Below are 21803 nucleotides of genomic sequence, written 5' to 3'. Positions count from 1 at the left end.
AATAGGCTGGGGCTGTTTTCCCTGGCAGAATGGGACTATTTGGCGCCGCCCTTTTGGCACCGATCATTTGGCCCTGTCGTTTTGGTGCTCATTTCTTTGGCGCTGAGCTGTTTTGGCACCAATTCATATAGATAACCATCGTGTGAAAATTTTGGCATGTCTCTCTTACTTAGAATGTTTTCAGCCATTTCTGGTATGGGTTCTATAAGAAAATAGAAAGAAAATTGTATTACAGCTTTCCAATGTGAAGAAAGAAGGGCTTAAGTATCATCAAGGCAGTAAATGACTATTAACAATTGTTAAATGAGAAAATGATTACAAAACGAGATTTGAATCTACAGCGGGTCATTCCAGCTTTGACTATCAACTCTTGCTAGTTGAGAAAATAACATCGGGTCGTTAGTCATCCTCTCTTCTTTAACCAAACAAGACTGTTTTTTATTCTGAATTGGCGCCAAAACAGCTCAGCGCCAAAGTAATGAGCGCCAAAACAGTCTAGAGCCAAAAGGGCGGCGCCAAAACATCCCCGACCCTTCCCTGGAGTGCCAGAGGCTGAGGGGTCACCTCATAGAGGTTTATAAAATCATGAGGGGCATAGATAGGATAAATAGACAAAGTCTCTTCCCAGGGGTGGGGGAAACCAGAACTGGAGGACGTAGGTTTAGAGTGAGAGGGAAAAATATAAAAGAAACCTAAAGGGCAACTTTTTTCACGCGGGCAGTGGTACATGTGTGGAATGGGCTGCCAAAGGAAGTGGTGGAGGCTGTACAATTGCAACATTTAAAAGGCATCTGGATGGGTATATGAATAGGAAGGCTTTGGAGGGATATGGGCCAGGTGCTAGCAGGTGGGACTAGAATGGGTTGGGATATCTGGTCGGCATGGACAAGTTGGGCCTCAGCGTCTGTTTCTGTGCTGTACATCTCCTCTATGACCTGTTGGCTCCGATGCTCCAGGAAAGCAGCCCCAGCCTGTTCAGCGTCTCCCTATAGTTCAAACCCTCGAAACCTGGCAACATTGTGTAAATCTGTTCTGCACTCTTTAAAGTTTAACAACATCTTTCCGAAAGTAGGGAGACCAGAATTGAACATAGTATTCTGAAAGTGGCCTAACCAATGTCCTGTACTGCTACAATATGATATCCCAACTCCTATACTCAATGCACTGACCAACAAAAGCAAATTTACCAAACGCCGCCTTCGCTACTGTGTCTACCTGTGACTCCACCTTCAAGGAACTATGAACCTGCATCCCGAGATCTCTTTGTTCATCAACACTTCCCAGGCCCCTACATCTTTTTAGAATGCAACACCTCACATTTATTTAAACAAGCTTCACCTGCTACTCCTGGGCCGATTGGCCCATCTGATCAAGGTCACGTTATTGTTGTGATAAGCTTCTTCACTGTCCACTACACTACCTATTTGGTGTCATCTGCAAACTTACTAACTATTCATCCTATACTCTCATCCAAATCATTTCTATATTTGACAAAAAGCACCAATCCTAGCAGCAAACTACTGGCCTCCAGGCGCAAAAGTAATCCTCCACTACCACCCTTTGTCTCCTTTTTTCAAACCAATTTTGTATCCAAATTGCTAACTGTGAAGAGAAGTTTAGAACATTTGCGGATTTGATTTGCAAGTCGAGATTTCTAATCGGTAAAGTCACCTGATAGCAGAATTATCAAGAGTTTATCACTTGAGTCAAATTATACATTTTTAAAAATCAGAATTCATGCAATTTACATATTAATGGTTGTGTGAAAGTGCCTTAGTGTATCAGAGTCTTTATTGTCACACTGTAGTGCAATGGCTTGTGCCTTACTTCACATCTGAGCAGTTTGATTAGAGAATGCAATGAGTAATGTGATTTTAAAAAAAACTAGAAACTATCTATTTTATAGGAGGTTGATCAATGAGAGCAGTACCATTGCAATCTTCAGACTAATCATGCAGAGGAGACCGCAATTTCAAAAATATGACTAGAAATACTTAACGCAGTATAATATCTCAATCAACGCATTTAATCCTTTGTTCCTTGTAATCAAGTCTAAGGTGAAATTGAGCTAAAAGATCTTTTGTGAGTTTATTGCACCATGCAGCAGGTTCAGTTGACTAAGTGGAGTTCAGTGCAAACGTTCAGTACGAGGTTCTCCAAGCATGCAGATACCTAATTGGAGCAAGGTCATTTCTTCAGAAGAAAATATGCTCACTCAGTTTCATAAGGCAGTTGTTTAAATTCTTTGAAGATTGAGAAAATTGAAAGCCCAATTGGAAAAGTTGGAGATGGCAAGGCATCTTTATCAGATCATATATGAAATTAATGTTTTCACAGGTGGTGCATGTCACTGACAAGGCCACCATCCCTAATTGTCCATTAGCTGCTCTTTGAATGAAATATCTTTTAACCCAATAATTTGTTGTCTTTAGCTCGAACAGAGGAAATTATAAATCTCTAACTGCTGCAATGAATTTGCTATAAATTCTGCTACAGAATGTCTTATGGTCCTGCTTCACAATCACCTGATGAAAAAGCAGCGCTTTGAAAGCTAACGCTTCCAAAGAAAACCTATTGGATTATAACTTGGTGTTTGTGATTTTTAACTTTGCTGCAATAAAAACAAAGTGCTGGAAATCTTAAGCAGGTCTGGCAGTCTCTGAAGAGAGATGTGGTTAATACATAGAGTTGAATTTGGCACTTTTTTGATAACTGCTGCTGTATTTATGTCAGTGTCAGGATGACTCTGTTGTTTCCATCTTTGTTTCTAAGATCTTTTGAAACACATCTATCAAGAGTTGAAGCTGAGCTTTTGCGAAGGGAGGCTCCTCCATCCTATGGCCAGTTAATTGCACAGGGCTTGATTCCACCAGTTGAAGATTTCCCTGTTTGTTCATCAAATCAGGTAGTAACTTGTAAGATTTTTGGTTTGTCTCTTAATTGATACGTTCCTGCTCCAAGCAATGTTATTTTGGATATAGAGTCATATTGACATGTACAGCATGGAAACAGACACTTCGTTCCAACTCGTCCATGTCGGCCAGATATCCCAACCCAATCTAGTCCCACCTGCCAGCACCCAGCCCATATCCCTCCACACCCCTCCTATTCATATACCCATCTGGATGCCTTTTAAATGTTGCAATCATACCAGCCTCCACCACTTCCTCTGGCAGCACATTCCATACACGTACCACCCTCTGCATGAAAAAGTTGCCCCGTAGGTCTCTCCTATATCTTTCCCCTCTCACCCTAAACCTATGCCCTCTCGTTCAGGACACTCCCACCCCAGGAAAGAGACTTTGTCTATTTATCCTAGCCATGCCCCTCATGATTTTATAAACCTCTATATGGTCACTCCTCAGCCTCCGATGCTCCAGGGAAAACAGCCCAGCCTATTCAACCTCTCCTTATAGCTCAAATCCTCCAACCCTGACAACATCCTTGTAAATCTTTTCTGAACCCTTTCAAGTTTCACAACATCCTTCACATAGGAAGGAGACCAGAATTGCATGCAATATTCCAAAAGTGGCCTAACGATTGTCCTGTACAGCTGCGACATGACCTCCCAACTCCCGTACTCAGTACCAAATGCCACCTTCACTATCCTATCTACCTGTGACTCCACCATCAAGGAGCTATGAGCCTGCACTCCAATGTCTCTTTGTTCAGCAATGTTTCCTCGGACCTTACCATTAAGCGTATAAGTCCTGCTAAGATTTGCTTTCCCTCAGCACCTCACATTCATCTAAATTAAACTCCATCTGCCACTCCTCAGTCCATTGGCCCATCTGATCATGAACCCGTTCTAATCTGAGGTAACCTCCTTCGCTGTCCACTACACCTCCAATTTTGGTCTCATCTGCAAACTTACTAACTATACCTCTTATGCTCACATACAAATCATTCATATATATGATGAAATTAGTAGACACAGCACCGATCCTTGTGGCACTCCACTGGTCACAGGCCTCCAGTCTGAAAAACAACCCTCCACCACCACCTTCTGTTTTCTACCTTTGAGCCAGTACTGTATCCAAATTGTTAGTTCTCCCTGTTTTCCATCTTTTTGTACAAGTAACATTACGAGGTTGCAAACGGGGTTTCTGTAAGATTCTAATCAAGTGAATCTGATCTAGAATGTAAATCAATAAGAACTTGAAAAAAATCCATGGACATATATTAAGGTATAATTGAACAGAAATTGAAATTGTTGTGCCATTGCTTTTTCTGGAATCATGCTCATTTATTTATTTAGTCACAGTTTTGTGTTCATTTTTTTCTGCTCGTTAATCTGTGGTTTTGCAGTTTGGCTTATTACTATCATAACAACATGACATCTGTCATGTGTGGCTTTCTGCTACTTCACTAAAATCTCTATCTTGTTTTTCGTCAAGAAGATTTCTAAAATATTTACTAATCAACCTGTTCAGAGAGGATATTACACACGTCTGAAGCAAGTGGAATTTGAACTTGTGTTTCTTGACAAAACGTTAAGGTCACTACCACTGTGCCATTTTGTGAATATACCTCACCTGTACTTAAAACTATCTCTTCAAAGGTTGCCTGATGGTCCGATTCATTTTTCTGTGTCAACCTTCCTTTCCAACTTGCGTGGAACAGATCTGTTCAAACCTCAGTAAAATTGTCCCTTCTCCAGTTAATTACTTGTATTCTGGATTGCCTCTAGCGTCTTATGGATTATGGTATTAGATTATTACTGAATTCACTAGAACAGCAATGAGGTCTATGGACTTGGGGGGCATGATATTGGCTAGTGAATAAGTTACAATTATGGGATGGATACTGAGACAGGAGCAATGAAAGAATTTTGTTTTTTCAGGTGTTTTAAATTCGTTCACATCCAGAAATTACAACTCAATTGCTGCCCTGTTCCAAACACTTGTCTCCCCTGCCACTAACCCCTCACTGGTTCTCGCCTGCTCACCACTGTGCTACATCAATGTCTCCGAGACCAAGGGACTAGGTCGTAAGTGGGAATACAGGGAGATAGTAAGCAGGTGGGACGAAGTGTGCCATATAACCGAGCAGCGCCCAGATAAAGAGGCAAGCAGATGCTGGGGCATGCTGAACGGCGCTGCAAGCAGACTGAGGTTGGCAAACATTTTTTGAGCATGTGCATGTGGCTGTAGTTGTTGCTTGGTTCTAACTTGTAGCTCATTCATGTCATCAGTGGCAAAGTCATCCTATGCCAATGTAGTGGCACGCAGTATACAATGGAATATATTTAGCTAGCTTGCATCACTATAGCACCTTGTAGAAATCAACTTTAGTGTTTCAGGTTGTTGAGGAAATTACTTAGTCTGAGACTTCGAGTCTTATTTCAAGAAACTTTATTTTTCATGAATTTACAGAGAGGCTACCACAGTCTTCACTGTCTCACAGCCCGTGCAAGCTGAACAGTCAGCCTGTATTTATACAATGATACAAATAACTTTGCTTGTTTTACTTAGATTACATTCAGGACTCAAATAATGTTGAATACAATAATTAAAGATAAAGAAACGCACAGAGCAGCTACTACCTTTGTTCCTGATGTCGCTCAAGGACAGACAGTCTAACAAGCTTAAGATTCACTCCCTATATTTCATTATAATATAATTACACAACCTCAATCTTTATCTCCAGCAACATTGTTCCACTACAGCTGCGAGCCAGATAACTTTACCTTGGTCAAGTGTCCCATTATGCAGCAGTATGCTAAGTTCTTACTACTTCCGCAATTCCCTCCTTGTTGATTTCTTCCAGATAGTCACCGAAGTTAAGAATACCGGCTCGCCCAAACAAAAGAGGGCGCATATCATTCTGGAAAAGGGCACATGGTCATATATGCCTGTTAATCGTAGGGGTCATTATGGGGTACAGTCCAGTAGATGATCACCGGTTTTGACTGGAAAATGTGGTAGGAATAAACTGCGCACAACAACAGCCTGTAGTTCTCCATATGAGATAAAATATCAGGAGTATGATGGTAAAGGTGACGAGCCCAATGACTAAGTAGGATCCCCACTTACTCAGCCTGGTGAGGTCAAAAGACCACCCGGAATCAAAAGGGGAGCTTAATCACTTGACTTCCGTGCAAAAGAAAGTCACCAAATTAGAGACGTTTTAGAAATGTCCAGTATGTAGGTACAGCATTCCTGCCCGGTAACAGAACACGTTACCTCCTTGGATATAGAAAATCCAAGGCCAAGCGATTCTGAAGGGCCACTGTTCTAACTGCGACTAGCTCAGCATTGATCCCAGTTAGGGCCTCAGCAACATCAATGGCAACAGTTTCCAATCCTGTTTTTAATTTGCTCAATTCTTGGGAATGCAGCTAGATTCCAGTAGAAGGAAAGGCCATCCCAATCCAGGTAAGGAATCTGGTGAGGGATCTCTTGGGCTTCAGGGGTGAAGGTAATCCATCCAAAACTCTGATGCGAGATACCATGTAGCCCATAAAACATGAACCCCTTCAATCTGAGGGAAGCCAAGAATAGGCCTTAAGACTACAAATAAAATAGGTACAAAGTTAAGTTAGAATCTCCGACCCTCGACAACTTGGGACACTAGACCAATTAAATGAAAAGTGACCTTGGTTCATTGGATGGTTCAGTCCGAGGGATAATAGAAGAATGTTGTTCCCACATTAGTGTCAGTAGAGACACTCCCATTTCGTGTGAAACAAATCGTATCTCTAACGGTGTTGTCAAGGACCACAAGGAAAGGGGACATATGGGATCTGTTATAGTCAGGTTGGTACCAGTCTTGAAATTGGGCCAGATTATTATATCCTGCTGAGTTCCAATCCTGCATATCCTCAGAGTTATTGGGTTTGCCTGAAGAGTTTTGGTGTATTAGCTATTTGGCAACTTCAGGCCAGCTAAAGGATATAGGCCTCAAAGGGATACCCCCTGTGAATGGGTCAGTATATGGGCACATGCCCAACAGGCAGTTTCTTTTCCTGCCATATGGGTGCTTTGATAGGCCAGGTACAAAAAATATTAGGGTGTATTGATCGTTTTTAGTTGCTTAATTCCCATAACAGAGGGGAAGCCATTTGTCTGAGCCATACTCTCCAGCAGCCAAGGCATCGTTAAAAGCCGAACCTGAGATTCCAGGCACCAATGCAAGGGATTCTGCGCAGGGAAAAATACACTCTGCCTCCCAACTCCTGATTTGACAAGCCCGGTGTGTCATATGAGAATTATCGGTGATTTCGATATGGGATCGGGAGCAATTCAAATCTCTCAGTCTGACATATCTCTGCAATCTGCCCCATCCTTTAATGCACTTGCTAGAAAACCCTTTTGGTATCCATATCTTACCCTGCGGCCATTTCCTTGCAGATTGTGATCCGTCCTCACAACACAAGGAAATCCTGGAAAATCCTCCAGACAGCGGAAGCTTAACTTACAAGGACCATCATTGCAAAGTCTCTCATGCACTTTTTGACCTCTCACTACAGTGGAGGAAAGCTGGTTCATTCTTCCCAGACCCTAACTCATTCCTTGCATCTTCTGTGTTAGAGCGCGATATGCATTGTATTATGTCATCAGTTTTTATAACTGATGGGTATTTTGGGCATACCCTCCACAAGGCCATACATCTCTAGTTTCAGTCGTTTGCAGGCTGAAGAGGCCCAGGAATTGCATCCACAGAGTTCTCGTCATTTGTTTTGGTGGGCTTATATATTTTACAATCAGTTGATTAGATTAAATTACTTACAGTGTGGAAACAGGCCCTTCGGCCCAACAAGTCCACACCGACCCGTCGAAGCACACCCACCCATACCCATTCCCCTACATTTACCCCTACATCTAACACTACAGGCAATTTAGCGTGGCCAATTCACCTAACCTGCACATTTTTTTTGGACTGTGGGAGGAAACCAGAGCACCCGGAGGAAACCCACACAGACACGGGGAGAATGTGTAAACTCCACACAGTCAGTCGCCTGAGGTGGGAATTGAACCCGGGTCTCTGACGCTGTGAGGCAGCAGTGCTAACCACTGTGCCACCGTGCCGCCCATTCCTTGCACCCATTCCTTACATCCTTCTAATTGAACTGTAGTTTGGGTTGTCAGTAATACTTGATATGGTCCTTTCCACCTTTGAATGATTGGCCTAGGCCGCTTCACTCAGGGCCTGGGTATACTGTAGGATTTTCTCATTTACCCATATCAAGGTTATTTCCGATGTAGACAGAGGGGGTTGTGTACTGATAGTCATAGGTCTTCCCATAAGAGTTTAAAATAGGGTTAGACCCAGGGTTTTATTAACCAGGTTTTAGAGGATGTACAAGGTAATAGGCAAGGCCCCAGGCCACTTTAGTCCAGTTTCCTGGCAAGTCTTTGCAAGGGTATGTTTTTTAGCATCCCTTTAGTTCGTTCTACTAATCCTGAGGACTGGGGTTGATAGGGGATATGAACCTTCCACACAAATCCCAATATTACACACCGTGCTGTTACAATTTTCCCAGTAAAGTGGGTACCCCATCACTATTTATTTGTCCCATATTCCAAATCGGTTTCATAATACACTTTACTACTGTTCGGGCATCATCCTTTCTGGTGGGCAATGCCTCTATCCATCTAGAGAACAAATCTATTATGACTAGCATGTACTTGAACCCTCCTAAGGGAGTCATATGGCCAAAAGCAATCTGTAAGTTCTCATGGTTTTGGACGAGGACTTTGCTGGCGAAGCCCTCTCGTTCATTAACATAAAGGATGAAAGGCTTATGATAATCGGGTAAGCCCAAGGCTGGGGCCAATGTCAGAGTAGTCCAGAGTTCCTCTAATGTTCGCAGCCACTCATGGGTCCAATTAATAGAACAAGGCTGACCTTCGAGCGTTGCCTAACGCAAAATCGTCTCCTTGCACCAATATTAAGGCATCCATTGGCAGCAATAGTTTACCATGCCAAGAAAAGACAGCATCCCCAGTTGTGTAGAGGGTGACAGGGCGTTGAGAGTAGCAGCAACATGATCAGGACCTAGGCGACAGGAACATTCTCCAGGATGCAGCCTAGATATTGTACTGAGCTCTGACATAATTGTAGCTTGACAACAGAAACACTGCGCCATAGGAGGCTAGTGGTTCAGCAAAGTCATAGAGTACCACTGAGCATCAGTGTGGGCCATGAGGTGACGAGGTAAGCAGCATATTGCAACACCGTGCTTCCACAAGGCCAGGAAAGTTGAAACTGATCCCTTTGCACCACCACAGCGCACACTGCCCTGAGGCAGATGAGTCCAGGTGTCGGCTCCCGTTGGCTATTTTTATGCAGAGGAATGAAGAGAAGCGCTGAGCAGAGGTCTGTGACAGTACAATAAGCCAAATCCAGGGGTAGCAAGGAAAAGATGACATCAGCATCAGGGACAACCGGTGCCATGGGGATAACAATCTGATTAATGGTGCGCAAATCCTAAACAGACCACCACTCATTGTTCTTGCCCAGTTTAGGAATAGGTAAAATGGAAATATTTCTGAAACTTCCAAGTAGGGCGCAACACACCCTGAGAGAGCAGAACATCAATAACAGGCCAAATGCCTATTTCCAAGTCAGGGTACAGTTTATATTGACGGATACAAGGGAGAACTGTGCCTGGACTGACAGTAATACAACGCGGCAGTGCAGTAAGCACCAAACTCACATGATTTTTTGGAGTGCCCACAGGGAAGAGTGGATGAATGCTAGGAGCGATGGGGACATATAGCCATGGGGTGAAGGTGGCTGATACTGAAGAAAAATTACCAGCCAGTGAGTAGAAGGAAGCCAGATGCAGTCGGCCTCATCGGAGAATACAGTAATCCAAAAGTTCACGCAATGGGTCTCCCTTAAAGATTCACTGCAGGACAAGGATTAGATCATGGGACCAATTTCCTCAGGCCAATGCGGGGACTTAAAAGAGACAATGGCATAGGGCACCGAGGAGGGATCCATTGCGTACAAGGGTGAGTGGACAGATCAAGCTGGATGGAAGCCCCTACGCCTACAGGACTGAAATAAACCCGCCGTTGAACTGCAGTGAACCTGACTGACCTAATCAAAAGGCAGCGAGGCTTGCATTTCAGTCAGGGACCAGACTGAGGGTAAAAATGGCCGTGCAATGGTGGTTTTGGGAAAGCAGGATATAAGGAATAGGTGATGGAGAAAACTGAAGCAGGGATCGGTGCTTCCTTCTAGGTCAGTCATCAGGGGCGCAAGAAAGGTTCAACAGGGTTGTTCTGTAGTTGGCAGCAATACAATACAGTCTGTGTCGCAGGGTCAGAGCACTGCATCAACAAACTCAGGACTTGCGCCACAGAGTGATCAAGGAGCTCCTCGAACAGGCCCTGATCAGAACAGTGGGTCGAAGCACCAAGTTTATACAGGTCTTGCCGACCCAACAGGCGAACTGGTGAATTCTTGGCAATGACAAATTACTCTTCTGCCTGGAGCTGACCTATCTGAATAGGAATAGGTTGGGAGAGAGATCCCACCATGGGAATTGTGGCTTTACTGATGATGGAGACAGCTGTAGTGCCTATCGGAAGTTCTATGGAGGGGGGATACAGACAAAATAGGTGATTAGTCGACAGAGTCGACTAAAACCTTAATTCGCTTCCCCTGAACATTACTTTCCGTCAGTGGGTCTTTGAGGAGAGAGGAAGATAGCTGGATCAAGACAGCCTGTGCAGTTAACCCCTATTATATCGTCTGGATAGGGTCCATGAGAATAAAATTTGGGGCAGGAACAGAGGGCTGAATTACTGCAGTGGCAGGTGGAGCAGCCAACTGCATCCAACAGCCCCTAGCCCAATGACCCTTCCCACCACACTGACGGCAAATATCTATATCTTTTTTGTTATAAGGTTGGTGATATTGGACAAACTGATCCTTGGGACCTTCAGACTTCTAACTGAATAGATCTTGTCGGCCTACATTAGTGAGGGAAGTAACTACAGCCATCCCCAATTCTGTTGTTGCTAGGTGAGATTGGTAAACTTGAAAGCCTGAGCTATCTGGAGCTCAACACAATTTAACAGAATCTGTACCACCAAAAGATCATTTCCTTCCAGAGGCACTCCCGCGGATGATTCCCACCTGCCCTTAAAATACGCGACAAAATCAACAAGGGATTCCCCTTTCTTCTGAAGGCATTAAGTGACCTCCCCAAAGTCACTATGCTGCCTGGACCCATTTAAAATGGCTTGCATAGCTTACTTCTAAGAGCTACTCTTCCTAGGGATATTTTCCTGACCCCACTGCTCCTGTGTGGGTTCCTCTATCCAATCCCCATTTTCCCTGGCCGGGACTGAAAAGGAATCCTTAATAGCCACCCAGGAGGTGCCATTTGCAACTTTGAGAAGGAGAAGAACATCTCCAGGAAAGGGGTCATAAATTTGGCAGGTTTGGACCAGCCAGTTGTGGAAGTGTTATTGGGTTCTTCACTGGGTTAGAAGCCTCATTGATCATGCTTCTAACCTCAAAGGGGGACCAAGGCTTCAGGACAACTGTTTCATTGACCATCTGTTCTTGCATAGCTGCTGTCAGGCTGATGCTTTCCATAACTGTATCCTCAAGTGATTCAAGCCAGGGGTATAGCCCCATCGAGGCACCAGCATCTTTCTTAGATTTAGATTTGGGAGGATGGCAACGCTTCACAACCTCTAACCATTTAACAAAACAATGACTTCGTATAGCATTTAGAGTCATAGAGCTGTATAGCATGGAAACAGACCCTTCAGTCCAACTCGTCAAATCCAAGCAGACATCCTAGATTAATCTAGACCCATTACCATCATTTGCTCCATATTTCTCTAAACCTTACCTAGTCATGTAACCATTAAATGTTGCCATTGTACTGGCCTCTAGCACTTCCTCTGGTAGCTCATTTCATATATGCACCACCCTCTGCGGGAACTTGTTGCCACTTAGGTCCCTTTTGAATCTTTCCCATCTCACCTTAAACCTATGCTCTCTAGTTTTGGACTCCCCCACCCCAGGGAAAAGACTTTGATTATTCACCCTATCCATGCCAGTCATGATTTTATAAACCTCTATATGGTCACCCCTCAGCCACTGATACTCCAGGGAAAATTGCCCCAACCTATTCAGCTTCTCCCTATAGCTCAAACTCTCCAGCCCTGCCAAAATCCTTGAAAATCTTTTCTTAATTCGTTCAAGTTTCACAACATCCTTCCTGTAGCAGGGAGACCAGAATTGAATGCAGTATTCCAATAGTGGCCAAACCAATGTCCTGTGCAGCTGCAACATGACCTCACAATTCCTGTATTCGATGCACTGACCAAAAAGGAAAGCATACCAAATACCTTCAACTATTCTGACTCCCTGGCTCTGCAATTTCAACTGTGAACCAGTATTCCAAGTCTCTTTATTCAACAACACTCACCATGACCCTGATATTAAATGTGTAAGTCCTGCCCTGATTTGCCTTTCCAAAATGTAGTATCTCACATTTATTTAAATTAAACTCCAACTGCCATTCTTCGGCCAATTGGCCCATCGAATCAAGATCCGATTGTATTCTCAAGTAACCTTCGCTGTCTGCAAGACCTCCAGTTTTTTTTTGTCACAAGGGGAATCGTTACCTCCTCCCTGAGTAATTTCTTGCCATTCCTTAATTTTACATAAGTCAAAAGAGCCTCCATAAAACCAACCATCGTGCCCTGGGACCATTCGTAAACGTCATTGCTAAAAGGAATGACATATCCGAAATCTCATGTTTCACGGTGCACCATATCTGCTGGTGATCCTGTTGGAACGATGGGGTCTCCTACCTGTTGCCACGATCTTATCACCTTACAATGTCTTTGTTTTGTTCACTTTTCCATCTTTGGGCCATCTCCTGGGCACCTCACATTCCCGTTCATGGAGAGGCACTGGCTGTGGCTCGATTTCCCATTTCCGTAATTTACAAAGAGACATCACCTACCAAGAAAGGAAAAGAGAAAAACTGTTACCCAAGCCCACATGCATTAATCAACTATAAGTGCTCACTAGTGTTTATCTTCCGTCTAGAAGGCCTTGAAGCTTATTTCAATTGGGTGGCTACCACTTCTTAGTCTGTCTCATTGCCCTGGTAAGTTAGTGTTCTCTGCAATCTTGCCTCAACCATTCATTAGGCTAGGCTCAGCTGGAGTGACAGGCCAGAAACCGGAGATCATGAAATTAGATTGACAGAGGTTTAGGAAAGAATAGTATAAAAGAGTCAAATATGGCCATTTAGCACATCAAGTCCATGCCATTTCTTTATGGACCAATCGCTTAAAATAATTCCCTCAAAATCCTGCAAGTTTATTTTCCGCAAGTGTCCTTTCAAAATCATTGGTGCTTGCTTTCATCACCCTTCTAATGAGTGCCAGATTATTGCTACTTGCTGAATGAAAAGTTGTTCTTCTCATTGCCTTTGTATTTCCCTCCAAAATCTTTTAAACTGCCTTCTGGTGATGCCGTGGGGCACATTCTCTGCTGTAACAAACTGGTTATTACCTTCAGAACTTCTTTTTCTGTGTGCTTTGGAAAACCGAGACTGTTTCTGTAGCTTAGGAACAATTCCCTCTATGAACACTTAACCCATTATTTGACTGCAGTCATGTTTATGGGTTGCAAAGATGGACTTATGTTTGCTGATAATTTTCTGCACCTCTGGATCATCTTACACATCCCTATGGTTAACCCAAAAAGCCCAATTCTACACATCCTCTCAGTATATAACTTCACCAGGACTTTTAGTGATGCATCTGCTTAGTAGTCTCTTAGGGGAGTATAACAGCAGCAGCAAGATCTGTGGCACCACAACCAGCTCTGCTGCAGAGCTAGAATGGAAAAGATCCAGTCAAGTGGTAGGAGACTTGCTAGCTAGGAGCACAGACAGGCCACACTTGAGATTCCAGGATGGTATGTTGCCTCCCAGGTGCCAGGGTCAAGGATGTTTCTGAGCAGTTACACAAAATTCAGAACTGGAAATTATATCATTACCACAACAAACCAAGACACAAGTAGCAAGCGGGACAGAACATCAATGCTTCACCAGAAGCCTGCTGATGACGAAACATCTGAGCACAAACCCATCAGTTCAGTAAGCAAACTTACACCACTCAGAAACAACTGGAAATTATATCATCACAACAAATCAAGACAGATAAATAGCAAGCGGGACAATGCCGATGTTTCACCAGAGGCTCACTGATGATGTTAATCTGAGCACAATCCCACCAACTCAGCGAGCAAACTTACAACCTGAAGGTAAGACCACTGAAGGGTAAATGAGGGAACTTGTGCTTGGAGGCAGAGGATGTGGGTGAGGTCCTACATGAGTACTTAGTATCAGTTTTCACCCAGGAGAAGGATATGGAGAATAGTGAGATTTGTGTGCAGCATGCTCATATGCTCGGGCATTTTGAGATCAAGAAAGAAGTAGTGTTGGGTCTCTTGAAGAGCATTAGGGTGAGTAAGTCCCCAGGGCTCAATGGTATCTACCCCAGGTTATTGAGAGAGGCAAGAGAGGAGATTGGGGACTTGACCAAGATCTTTGTATCCTCGCTAACCACTGGAGAGCTCCTGGAGAACTGATGAATAACTAATGTTGGTCCTCTATTCAAGAAGGGAGATGGAGACAATCCAGGAAACCATAGCTCAGAGAGTCTCACATCGGTGGTTGGAAAGCTATTGGAGAGAATTCTCAGGGATAGGCTTTATGGCAGTTTGGAAAGGCAAGGCCGACCATATATATTTGTGTATAAGTCAAATTTTGAAGACATTTTTTAAAGCTGAAATTAGGGGGGTCAACTAATACGCAGGCACAAGTTTTGAGGGGCTGAAATTCTGAAAAACAATGAATTACAGTAAAGGTAATTATTGGATAAAAGCAAGACACCGGTATGAAAATTTAACATGTGAAAGCTTCATTGAAATCCTGCAGAATTCCACTGTTCAACATCATCATGGCCTGTTATAAATGGCACATTTAAAATGAAACATTTATTAGATTCTGAATGTGTAACTGTCTTGAACTTTCCCACCAAATTGTCCCGTTTCGCTCCCATTTAATCTCGTATGTTATGAACCTCAGCAACATTAACACATTTGTCAAAGAATTAAAGATATACCGTATGTAGCTAATATCTCTCTCTTTTATTCAGATATGATGGCATAATGGTTAACTTTTTAATGATATTAACTTTTGAATGTATAGTGAACAAAGTGTGATAAGTACCAATAGACTTAGTACCGATCTGAATGAATGAATCAAAACATGCTGGAGTAAACCAAGTGTGGTAAGTAGTGTTATGAATGAAGTGTGATATAGTAAACAAAGAGCGATGAATAGAGTTACTGGTATGAGTGAATGAATGCGATTTAATGCAATATAGTAGGGTCGACTTGTACACAAAATATATGGAAAATACAGTAGCGCCTCGACATACGAACGACTCTGTTCACGAACAAATCGGTTTACGAATAGGATTGTACGTAAAATTTTGCTTCAACGTACGAACGAAGGTACGAATGCAAAAAGCCCGTGTGCGACCACGTGGTTTCATTGTTCTGCTTTGCTACGCGCTTGTTGAACGCAAAAGCTTTTGGGCCCCGCGTGATCTCATTCAGTTCGTCTTTGGCGCGTGCGCTGTGAACAGCCATCCAAGCATTCTTACGCTGTCCGAGCAATGGGAAAAATTGATTCAGTTCGCGAACGTTTTGGTTCGCGAACCGGGTCCCGGAACGGATAAAGTTCGTAAGTCGAGGCGCTACTGTACAAGATTTTTTGGCCAACATAAGGGGTTGACTTGTACATGAGGTCAACCTATACATGAGCGTATACGGTACTTAGGGACAGTCAGCATGACTATGCCTCACCTCTATCCAAGGCCCTAAGGAGCCTTCCACATCCATCACAGTTTTACTTGCACATCCACTAATATCATTTACTGTATCCGTTGCTCCCAATGCGGTCTCCTCTACATTGGGGAGACTGGGCGCCTCCTAGCAGAGCGCTTTAGGGAACGTCTCCGAGACACCCGCACCAATCAACCACACTGCCCCGTGGCCCAACATTTCAACTCCCCCTCCCACTTTGCTGAGGACATGGAGGTCCTGGGCCTCCTTCACTGCCGCTCCCTCACCACCAGACGCTTGGAGGAAGAACGCCTCATCTTTCGCCTCGGAACACTTCAACCCCAGGGCATCAATGTGGACTTCAACAGTTTCCTCATTTCCCCTTCCCCCACCTCACCCTAGTTCTAAACTTGCAGCTCCGCACTGTCCCCATGACTTGTCCGGACTTGTCCGACCTGCCTATCTCCTTTTCCACTTATCCACTCCACCCTCTCCTCCCTGACCTATCACCTTCATCCCCTCCCCCACTCACCCATTGTACACTATGCTACTTTCTCCCCACCCCCACCCTCCTCTAGCTTATCTCTCCACGCTCCAGGCTCACTGCCTTTATTCCTGATGAAGGGCTTTTGCCCAAAACGTCGATTTCGAAGCTCCTTGGATGCTGCCTGAACTGCTGTGCTCTTCCAGCACCACTAATCCAGAATCTGGTTTCCAGCATCTGCAGTCATTGTTTTTATCTTTATGCAGGACAGGTCATGTTTACTAACTTGACTGAATTTTTCAAGGAGGTGACAAAAGTGATTAGGTGTAAAGGTGATTTGTGGGCGGCACGGTGGCACAGTGGTTAGCACTGCTGCCTCACAGCGCCAGAGACCCGGGTTCAATTCCCGACTCAGGCGACTGACTGTGTGGAGTTTGCACATTCTCCCCGTGTCTGCGTGGGTTTCCTCCGGGTGCTCCGGTTTCCTCCCACAGTCCAAAGATGTGCAGGTCAGGTGAATTGGCCATACTAAATTGTCTGTAGTGTTAGGTAAAAAGGAGTACATGTAGAGGTATGGGTGGGTTGCGCTTCGGCGGGTCGGTGTGGACTTGTTGGGCCGAAGGGCCTGTTTCCACACTGTAAGTAATCTAATCTAATAAAGCAGTGGATGTTGTCTACGTGGATTTTAGTAAGGCTTTCATCGAGGTCCCTCTTGGTAGGCTCATCCAGAAGATTAAGACGCATGAGATCTACAGTGACTTGGCCGGAGTGACTTGGCTTGCCCACGGAAGACAGAAGGTAGTGGTAGAAGGGTAGTTTTCCAGCTTGCAGGTCCATGACTGCTGCTGTTCCGCAGGGATCCATACTAGGACCTCTACTGTTTGTGATATGTATAAATGACAAAAAAAATGGACAGATAACCAGGTTTGACCTACAAAGAATAAAACCTGAAAGCAACAACACCCCCAGATTCTATGGACTACCTAAAGTGCACAATCCAGACATCCCACTCAGATCCATAGTATCACTACCAGGGACACCATCACACAAACTGGCTAAAGAACTACAACAGAAACTGAAACACCTGATCAGCAGATCCAGACACTCTCTACAGTCAACACAGGAATTCTTGGACATCATCAGAACTATACACATAGACAAGGAAGAAACTATGGTCTCATTCGATGTAATGGCACTGTTCACCTCTATCAACAAAACCCTAGCCAGAGAAACGATAGCCAACCTGCTGGACATACAGAACAGACAACAAGATGGGGAACCAATCAACAAAGACTGCATACTCAAACTACTGGACCTGTGCCTCACAACACACTTCACATTCAACAACCAAATATATGAACAAATCAACGGCACACCCATGGGCTCACCCATCTCTGGACTCATAGCAGAAGCGGTAATGCAAAGGTTAGAGCAAACAGTCTTACCACAAATTCAACCCAAACTCTGGGTCAGATATGTAGATGATACCTTTGTAATCATTAAAAACACAGAAATAGAGAGTACACACCAGATCATCAACGCCACACTCACAGGAATCCGATTCACTAGAGAGGAAGAAAAGGATAACCAACTCCCATTCCTAGACATGACGGTACAGAGAACACCTAATGGAGAATTCACCACAAAGGTATACAGGAAAGCCACACACACAGACCAAGTCCTAAACTGTGAAAGCAACCACCCCAACACACACAAAAGAAGTTGCATCAAGACACTATTTAAAAGGGCCACAACACACTGCAGTACACCAGAACTGCAAAAAGAGGAAGAAGAACACCTATACAATGTATTCGCCAAAAACAGATACCCCCGCAATTTCATCAACAGATGCCTAAGGAAAAGACAACAGAATGAGGACATGCCACAACGCAAAGGATTAGCCACACTACCATACATCAAAAACATTTCTGAACTGACAGCCAGACTACTGCGACCACTAACAGCACACAAACCAACAGCCACTCTCAGACAACAACTCACCAGGACAAAGGACCCAATACCCAACATGAGCAAAACCAATGTAGTGTACAAAATTCCATGCAAGGACTGCACAAAACACTACATAGGACAAACAGGAAGACAGCTAACGGTCCGCATCCATGAACACCAACTAGCCACAAAATGACATGACCAGCTATCCTTAGTAGCCACACACTCAGATGACAAGCAACATGAGTTCGACTGGGATAACACTACTATTACAGGACAAGCCAAACAGAATTCCTAGAGGCATGGCACTCATCCACAGATTCAATCAATAAGCACATCGACCTGGACCCAATATACCAGCCACTGCAGCAGACAGCTGGAACTGACAACCGGAAGAGGCAGGTACAAATCACTATAAATGCCGGAGGAAACATCACAGAAGCGCTTCACAGGAGGCTCCCAAGCACTGAGGATGTCACCTAGACAGGGGACGAAACGTCTGCAACACAAATTCCCAGCTCGGCGAACAGAACCACAACAGGATGTAGAGGCTTTGGAGAGAATGCAACAGAGTTTTACCAGGATGCTGCCTGGATTATAGGGAATGAGCTGAAAGGAGAGGCTAGAAAAGCCCAAGTTGTTTTTTCTGCAGCAGCGGGGGCTGAGGGGCGATTTGATAGAAGTTTATAAACTTCTGAGGTATATAGGTCCGAAAGATATTTTAAAAGTCAGGGGCAACTGATATCGATTCACTTACTTTCTCAAAGCTGCTTGTGACTGCTGGCTATGCTATTTTGCCTATTTTCATAACAAATCTACAAAAGAAACAGCTACTATGCTGAAGTTAGGCACAAATTCCCAATAAAAGCCCACACTTCCCCAGCAATCTTGTGATTTCCTATTTAGTTTGGAATGAGAATTTTCCATCAGAGTCTTCATTTTTGTTATGATTGGTAAGATTCACGGTGGCACAGTGATTAGCACTGCTGTCTCACAGCGCCAGAGACCCGGGTTCAATTCCTGACTCAGGCGACTGACTGTGTGGTGTTTGCACATTCTCCCCGTGTCTGCGTGGGTTTCCTCCGGGTGCTCCGGTTTCCTCCCACAGTCCAAAAAATGTGCAGGTTAGGTGAATTGGCCATGCTAAATTGTCCGTAGTGTTAGCTGAAGGGGTAAATATAGAGGAATGGGTCTGGGTGGGTTGCTCTTTGGAGGGTCGGTATGGACTTGTTGGGCCGAAGGGCCTGTTTCCACGCTGTAAGTCATCTAATCTAATCTAATCAAAACATCTTAGGTGGGCCTCAGGCGAAGCACTGCTGAAAATTCCTACTTTCTATAGTGGGCGGTATGGTGGTTAGCACTGCTGCCTCACAGCGCCAGAGATCTGGGTTCAATTCCCGCCTCAGGCGACTGACTGTGTGGAGTTTGCACATTCTCCCCGTGTCTGCATGGGTTTCCTCCGAGTGCTCCGGTTACCTCCCAAAATGTGCAGGTTAGGTGAATTGGCCATGCTAAATTGTCCATAGTGTTAGGTGAAGGGGTAAATGTAGGGGAATGGGTCTGGGTGGGTTGCGCTTCGGCGGGTCGGCATGGACTTGCTGGGCCAAAGGGCCTGTTTCCACACTATAAATAATCTAAAAGAAATGCTTCTATTAAGCAAGATATTGTGATTAGAAGTGCGCACAAAGAGTAGAAGAAGCAGATTTAATTGCTTTTCAAAAAGTACTTGGATAAATATTTGAAAGGAAGCAAATTTGAAAATGTGTGAACTATTGGAAAAGACCAGAAAAGTAGGATGAATTGAATATTTTGTTCAAAGCGGTTAAAGATAAATTAGCCTCCTGAACTGTAAAATTCTGTTAATTTATCATACCTTGGACAAGCATCTTCAACTGCAAGTAAATAAACTATTTTTGGTTCATTTGCTAATCTGCATAATAATTAATGTTGTCGGATCACCTATGCACATATGACAATTAGCATTCAAAAACCCTAGCATTTACTATGATTACATTTTGAAGCTTTTGTGACATTGTGGTATAGGAATTCTCATGAAATATTGCAAGCAACTTAATTTTAAATAGATATGAAATTTTCATTTCAGATGTTGTGATTAATAGGTGATCACTTTCAATTCCAATAAAATGGAAGGGCTGTGGTGTAATTGTAATGTCACTGGACTAGTAATTCAGAGACGCAAGCTGCTCTGGGCTCAAATTCCAGCATGGTAGTTTGTGAAATTTGGACTTGATTAAAATCTGGAATTAAAAGCCAGTCTAATGGTGATATTATCATAAAATAAACCATCTGGTCCACATCTCATTAATGTACCAAAACAATGGATTCATTGTATTAGATGAAGTTGTTTAGATTAGGGGGCGGCACAGTGGCCCAGTGGTTAGCACTGCTGCCTCACAGCGCCAGAGACCCGGGTTCAATTCCCGCCTCAGGCAACTGACTGTGTGGAGTTTGCACGTTCTCCCCGTGTCTGCGTGGGTTTCCTCCGGGTGCTCCGGTTTCCTCCCACAGTCCAAAGATGTGCAGGTCAGGTGAATTGGCCATACTAAATTGCCCATAGTGTTAGGTAAGGGGTAAATGTAGGGGTATGGGTGGGTTGCGCTTTGGCGGGTCGGTGTAGACTTGTTGGGCCAAAGGGCCTGTTTCCACACTGTAATCTAATCTAAAAAAAATCTAAAAATTCAGAACCATGTGTTGAACTGAACTAGTGAGTGTCTGTGAGTAATTGAGATATTCAACTCAATTAAGATTGCAAGATTAGCATTTGCCATCTCGGTGTTTTACATTGAAATTCCAACATGAGAAGTTTGTTAGTGCAGCACTTAGCTGTATCTTTATATAGCTGAATGTAGCTAGTACACATAGGCAACAAGGTAAAGCACAGATATGCACATCATGACAATACACCAGTATAGCAATCCAAGAGATGGTTTTGTGACTGTTAGCTGTGAATATCTACCTAGAATTAAATAGACAGAAGGACCTGCTTCTGTGCTCAGAGTGAAGATGTGTAATTTGCTGGACTCTGCACTTCCCCCACTTAATCCTGCTATACCAGAAACAGAGAAGGAATTCTTGCACTGGAGTCATTCCAGCTGCAAAAATAATCTTTGTCAGCTAAGAAATCCTGTAACTGTAAGTGAGTACAGGACCCCCAAAGGACTAGTGCATGGAATAAAGGTGCAAAAATGTCACAAGTGACCCCTTTCATTTTAAAAGGTGGGGTTCTCATTTTATTGCAGGCCATCAGAAATGAGTTGAAGTTTCTACTGATTTGACCCCTCCATTTCTTTAATGTCTGCTGCCCACTTTTTTATTAGTTCATTCATAGGATGCTCTGACAGCATTTATGGCCCACGCTCGGGAAAGATGATGGGTTATCCACCTTCATAAGTTCACAAGGTGTAGGGAGTGCTGCTTAAGGGTTCCAGGATCTTGACCCGACTACAATGAAGGGACAGGGACATTCCAAGTCAGAATGATATGTGTTAGGAAATGGTGG

The 21803-nt window shown here is 43.8% G+C and overlaps 1 protein-coding gene across 1 annotated transcript in view; it reads left to right on the top strand.

The window, feature by feature from the left end:
- Window positions 1-21803, top strand: part of lrp12 (low density lipoprotein receptor-related protein 12) — an 86358-nt gene that overhangs the window by 60897 nt on the left and 3658 nt on the right. The window contains exon 6 of the mRNA XM_087986349.1: window positions 2773-2905. Coding sequence (XP_087842475.1) covers window positions 2773-2905 — 133 coding nt within the window. The remainder of the gene's footprint in view (window positions 1-2772; window positions 2906-21803) is intronic.

The sequence above is a fragment of the Chiloscyllium plagiosum genome, unplaced genomic scaffold (genome assembly GCF_037043375.1).
Source record: "Chiloscyllium plagiosum isolate Xiang-an unplaced genomic scaffold, Cpla_swu_hap1 HiC_scaffold_4, whole genome shotgun sequence".
NCBI classification, from domain to species: domain Eukaryota; kingdom Metazoa; phylum Chordata; class Chondrichthyes; order Orectolobiformes; family Hemiscylliidae; genus Chiloscyllium; species Chiloscyllium plagiosum.
Note: the sequence above shows the minus strand (reverse complement) of the source record. Positions and strands in the feature narration are given on the sequence as shown.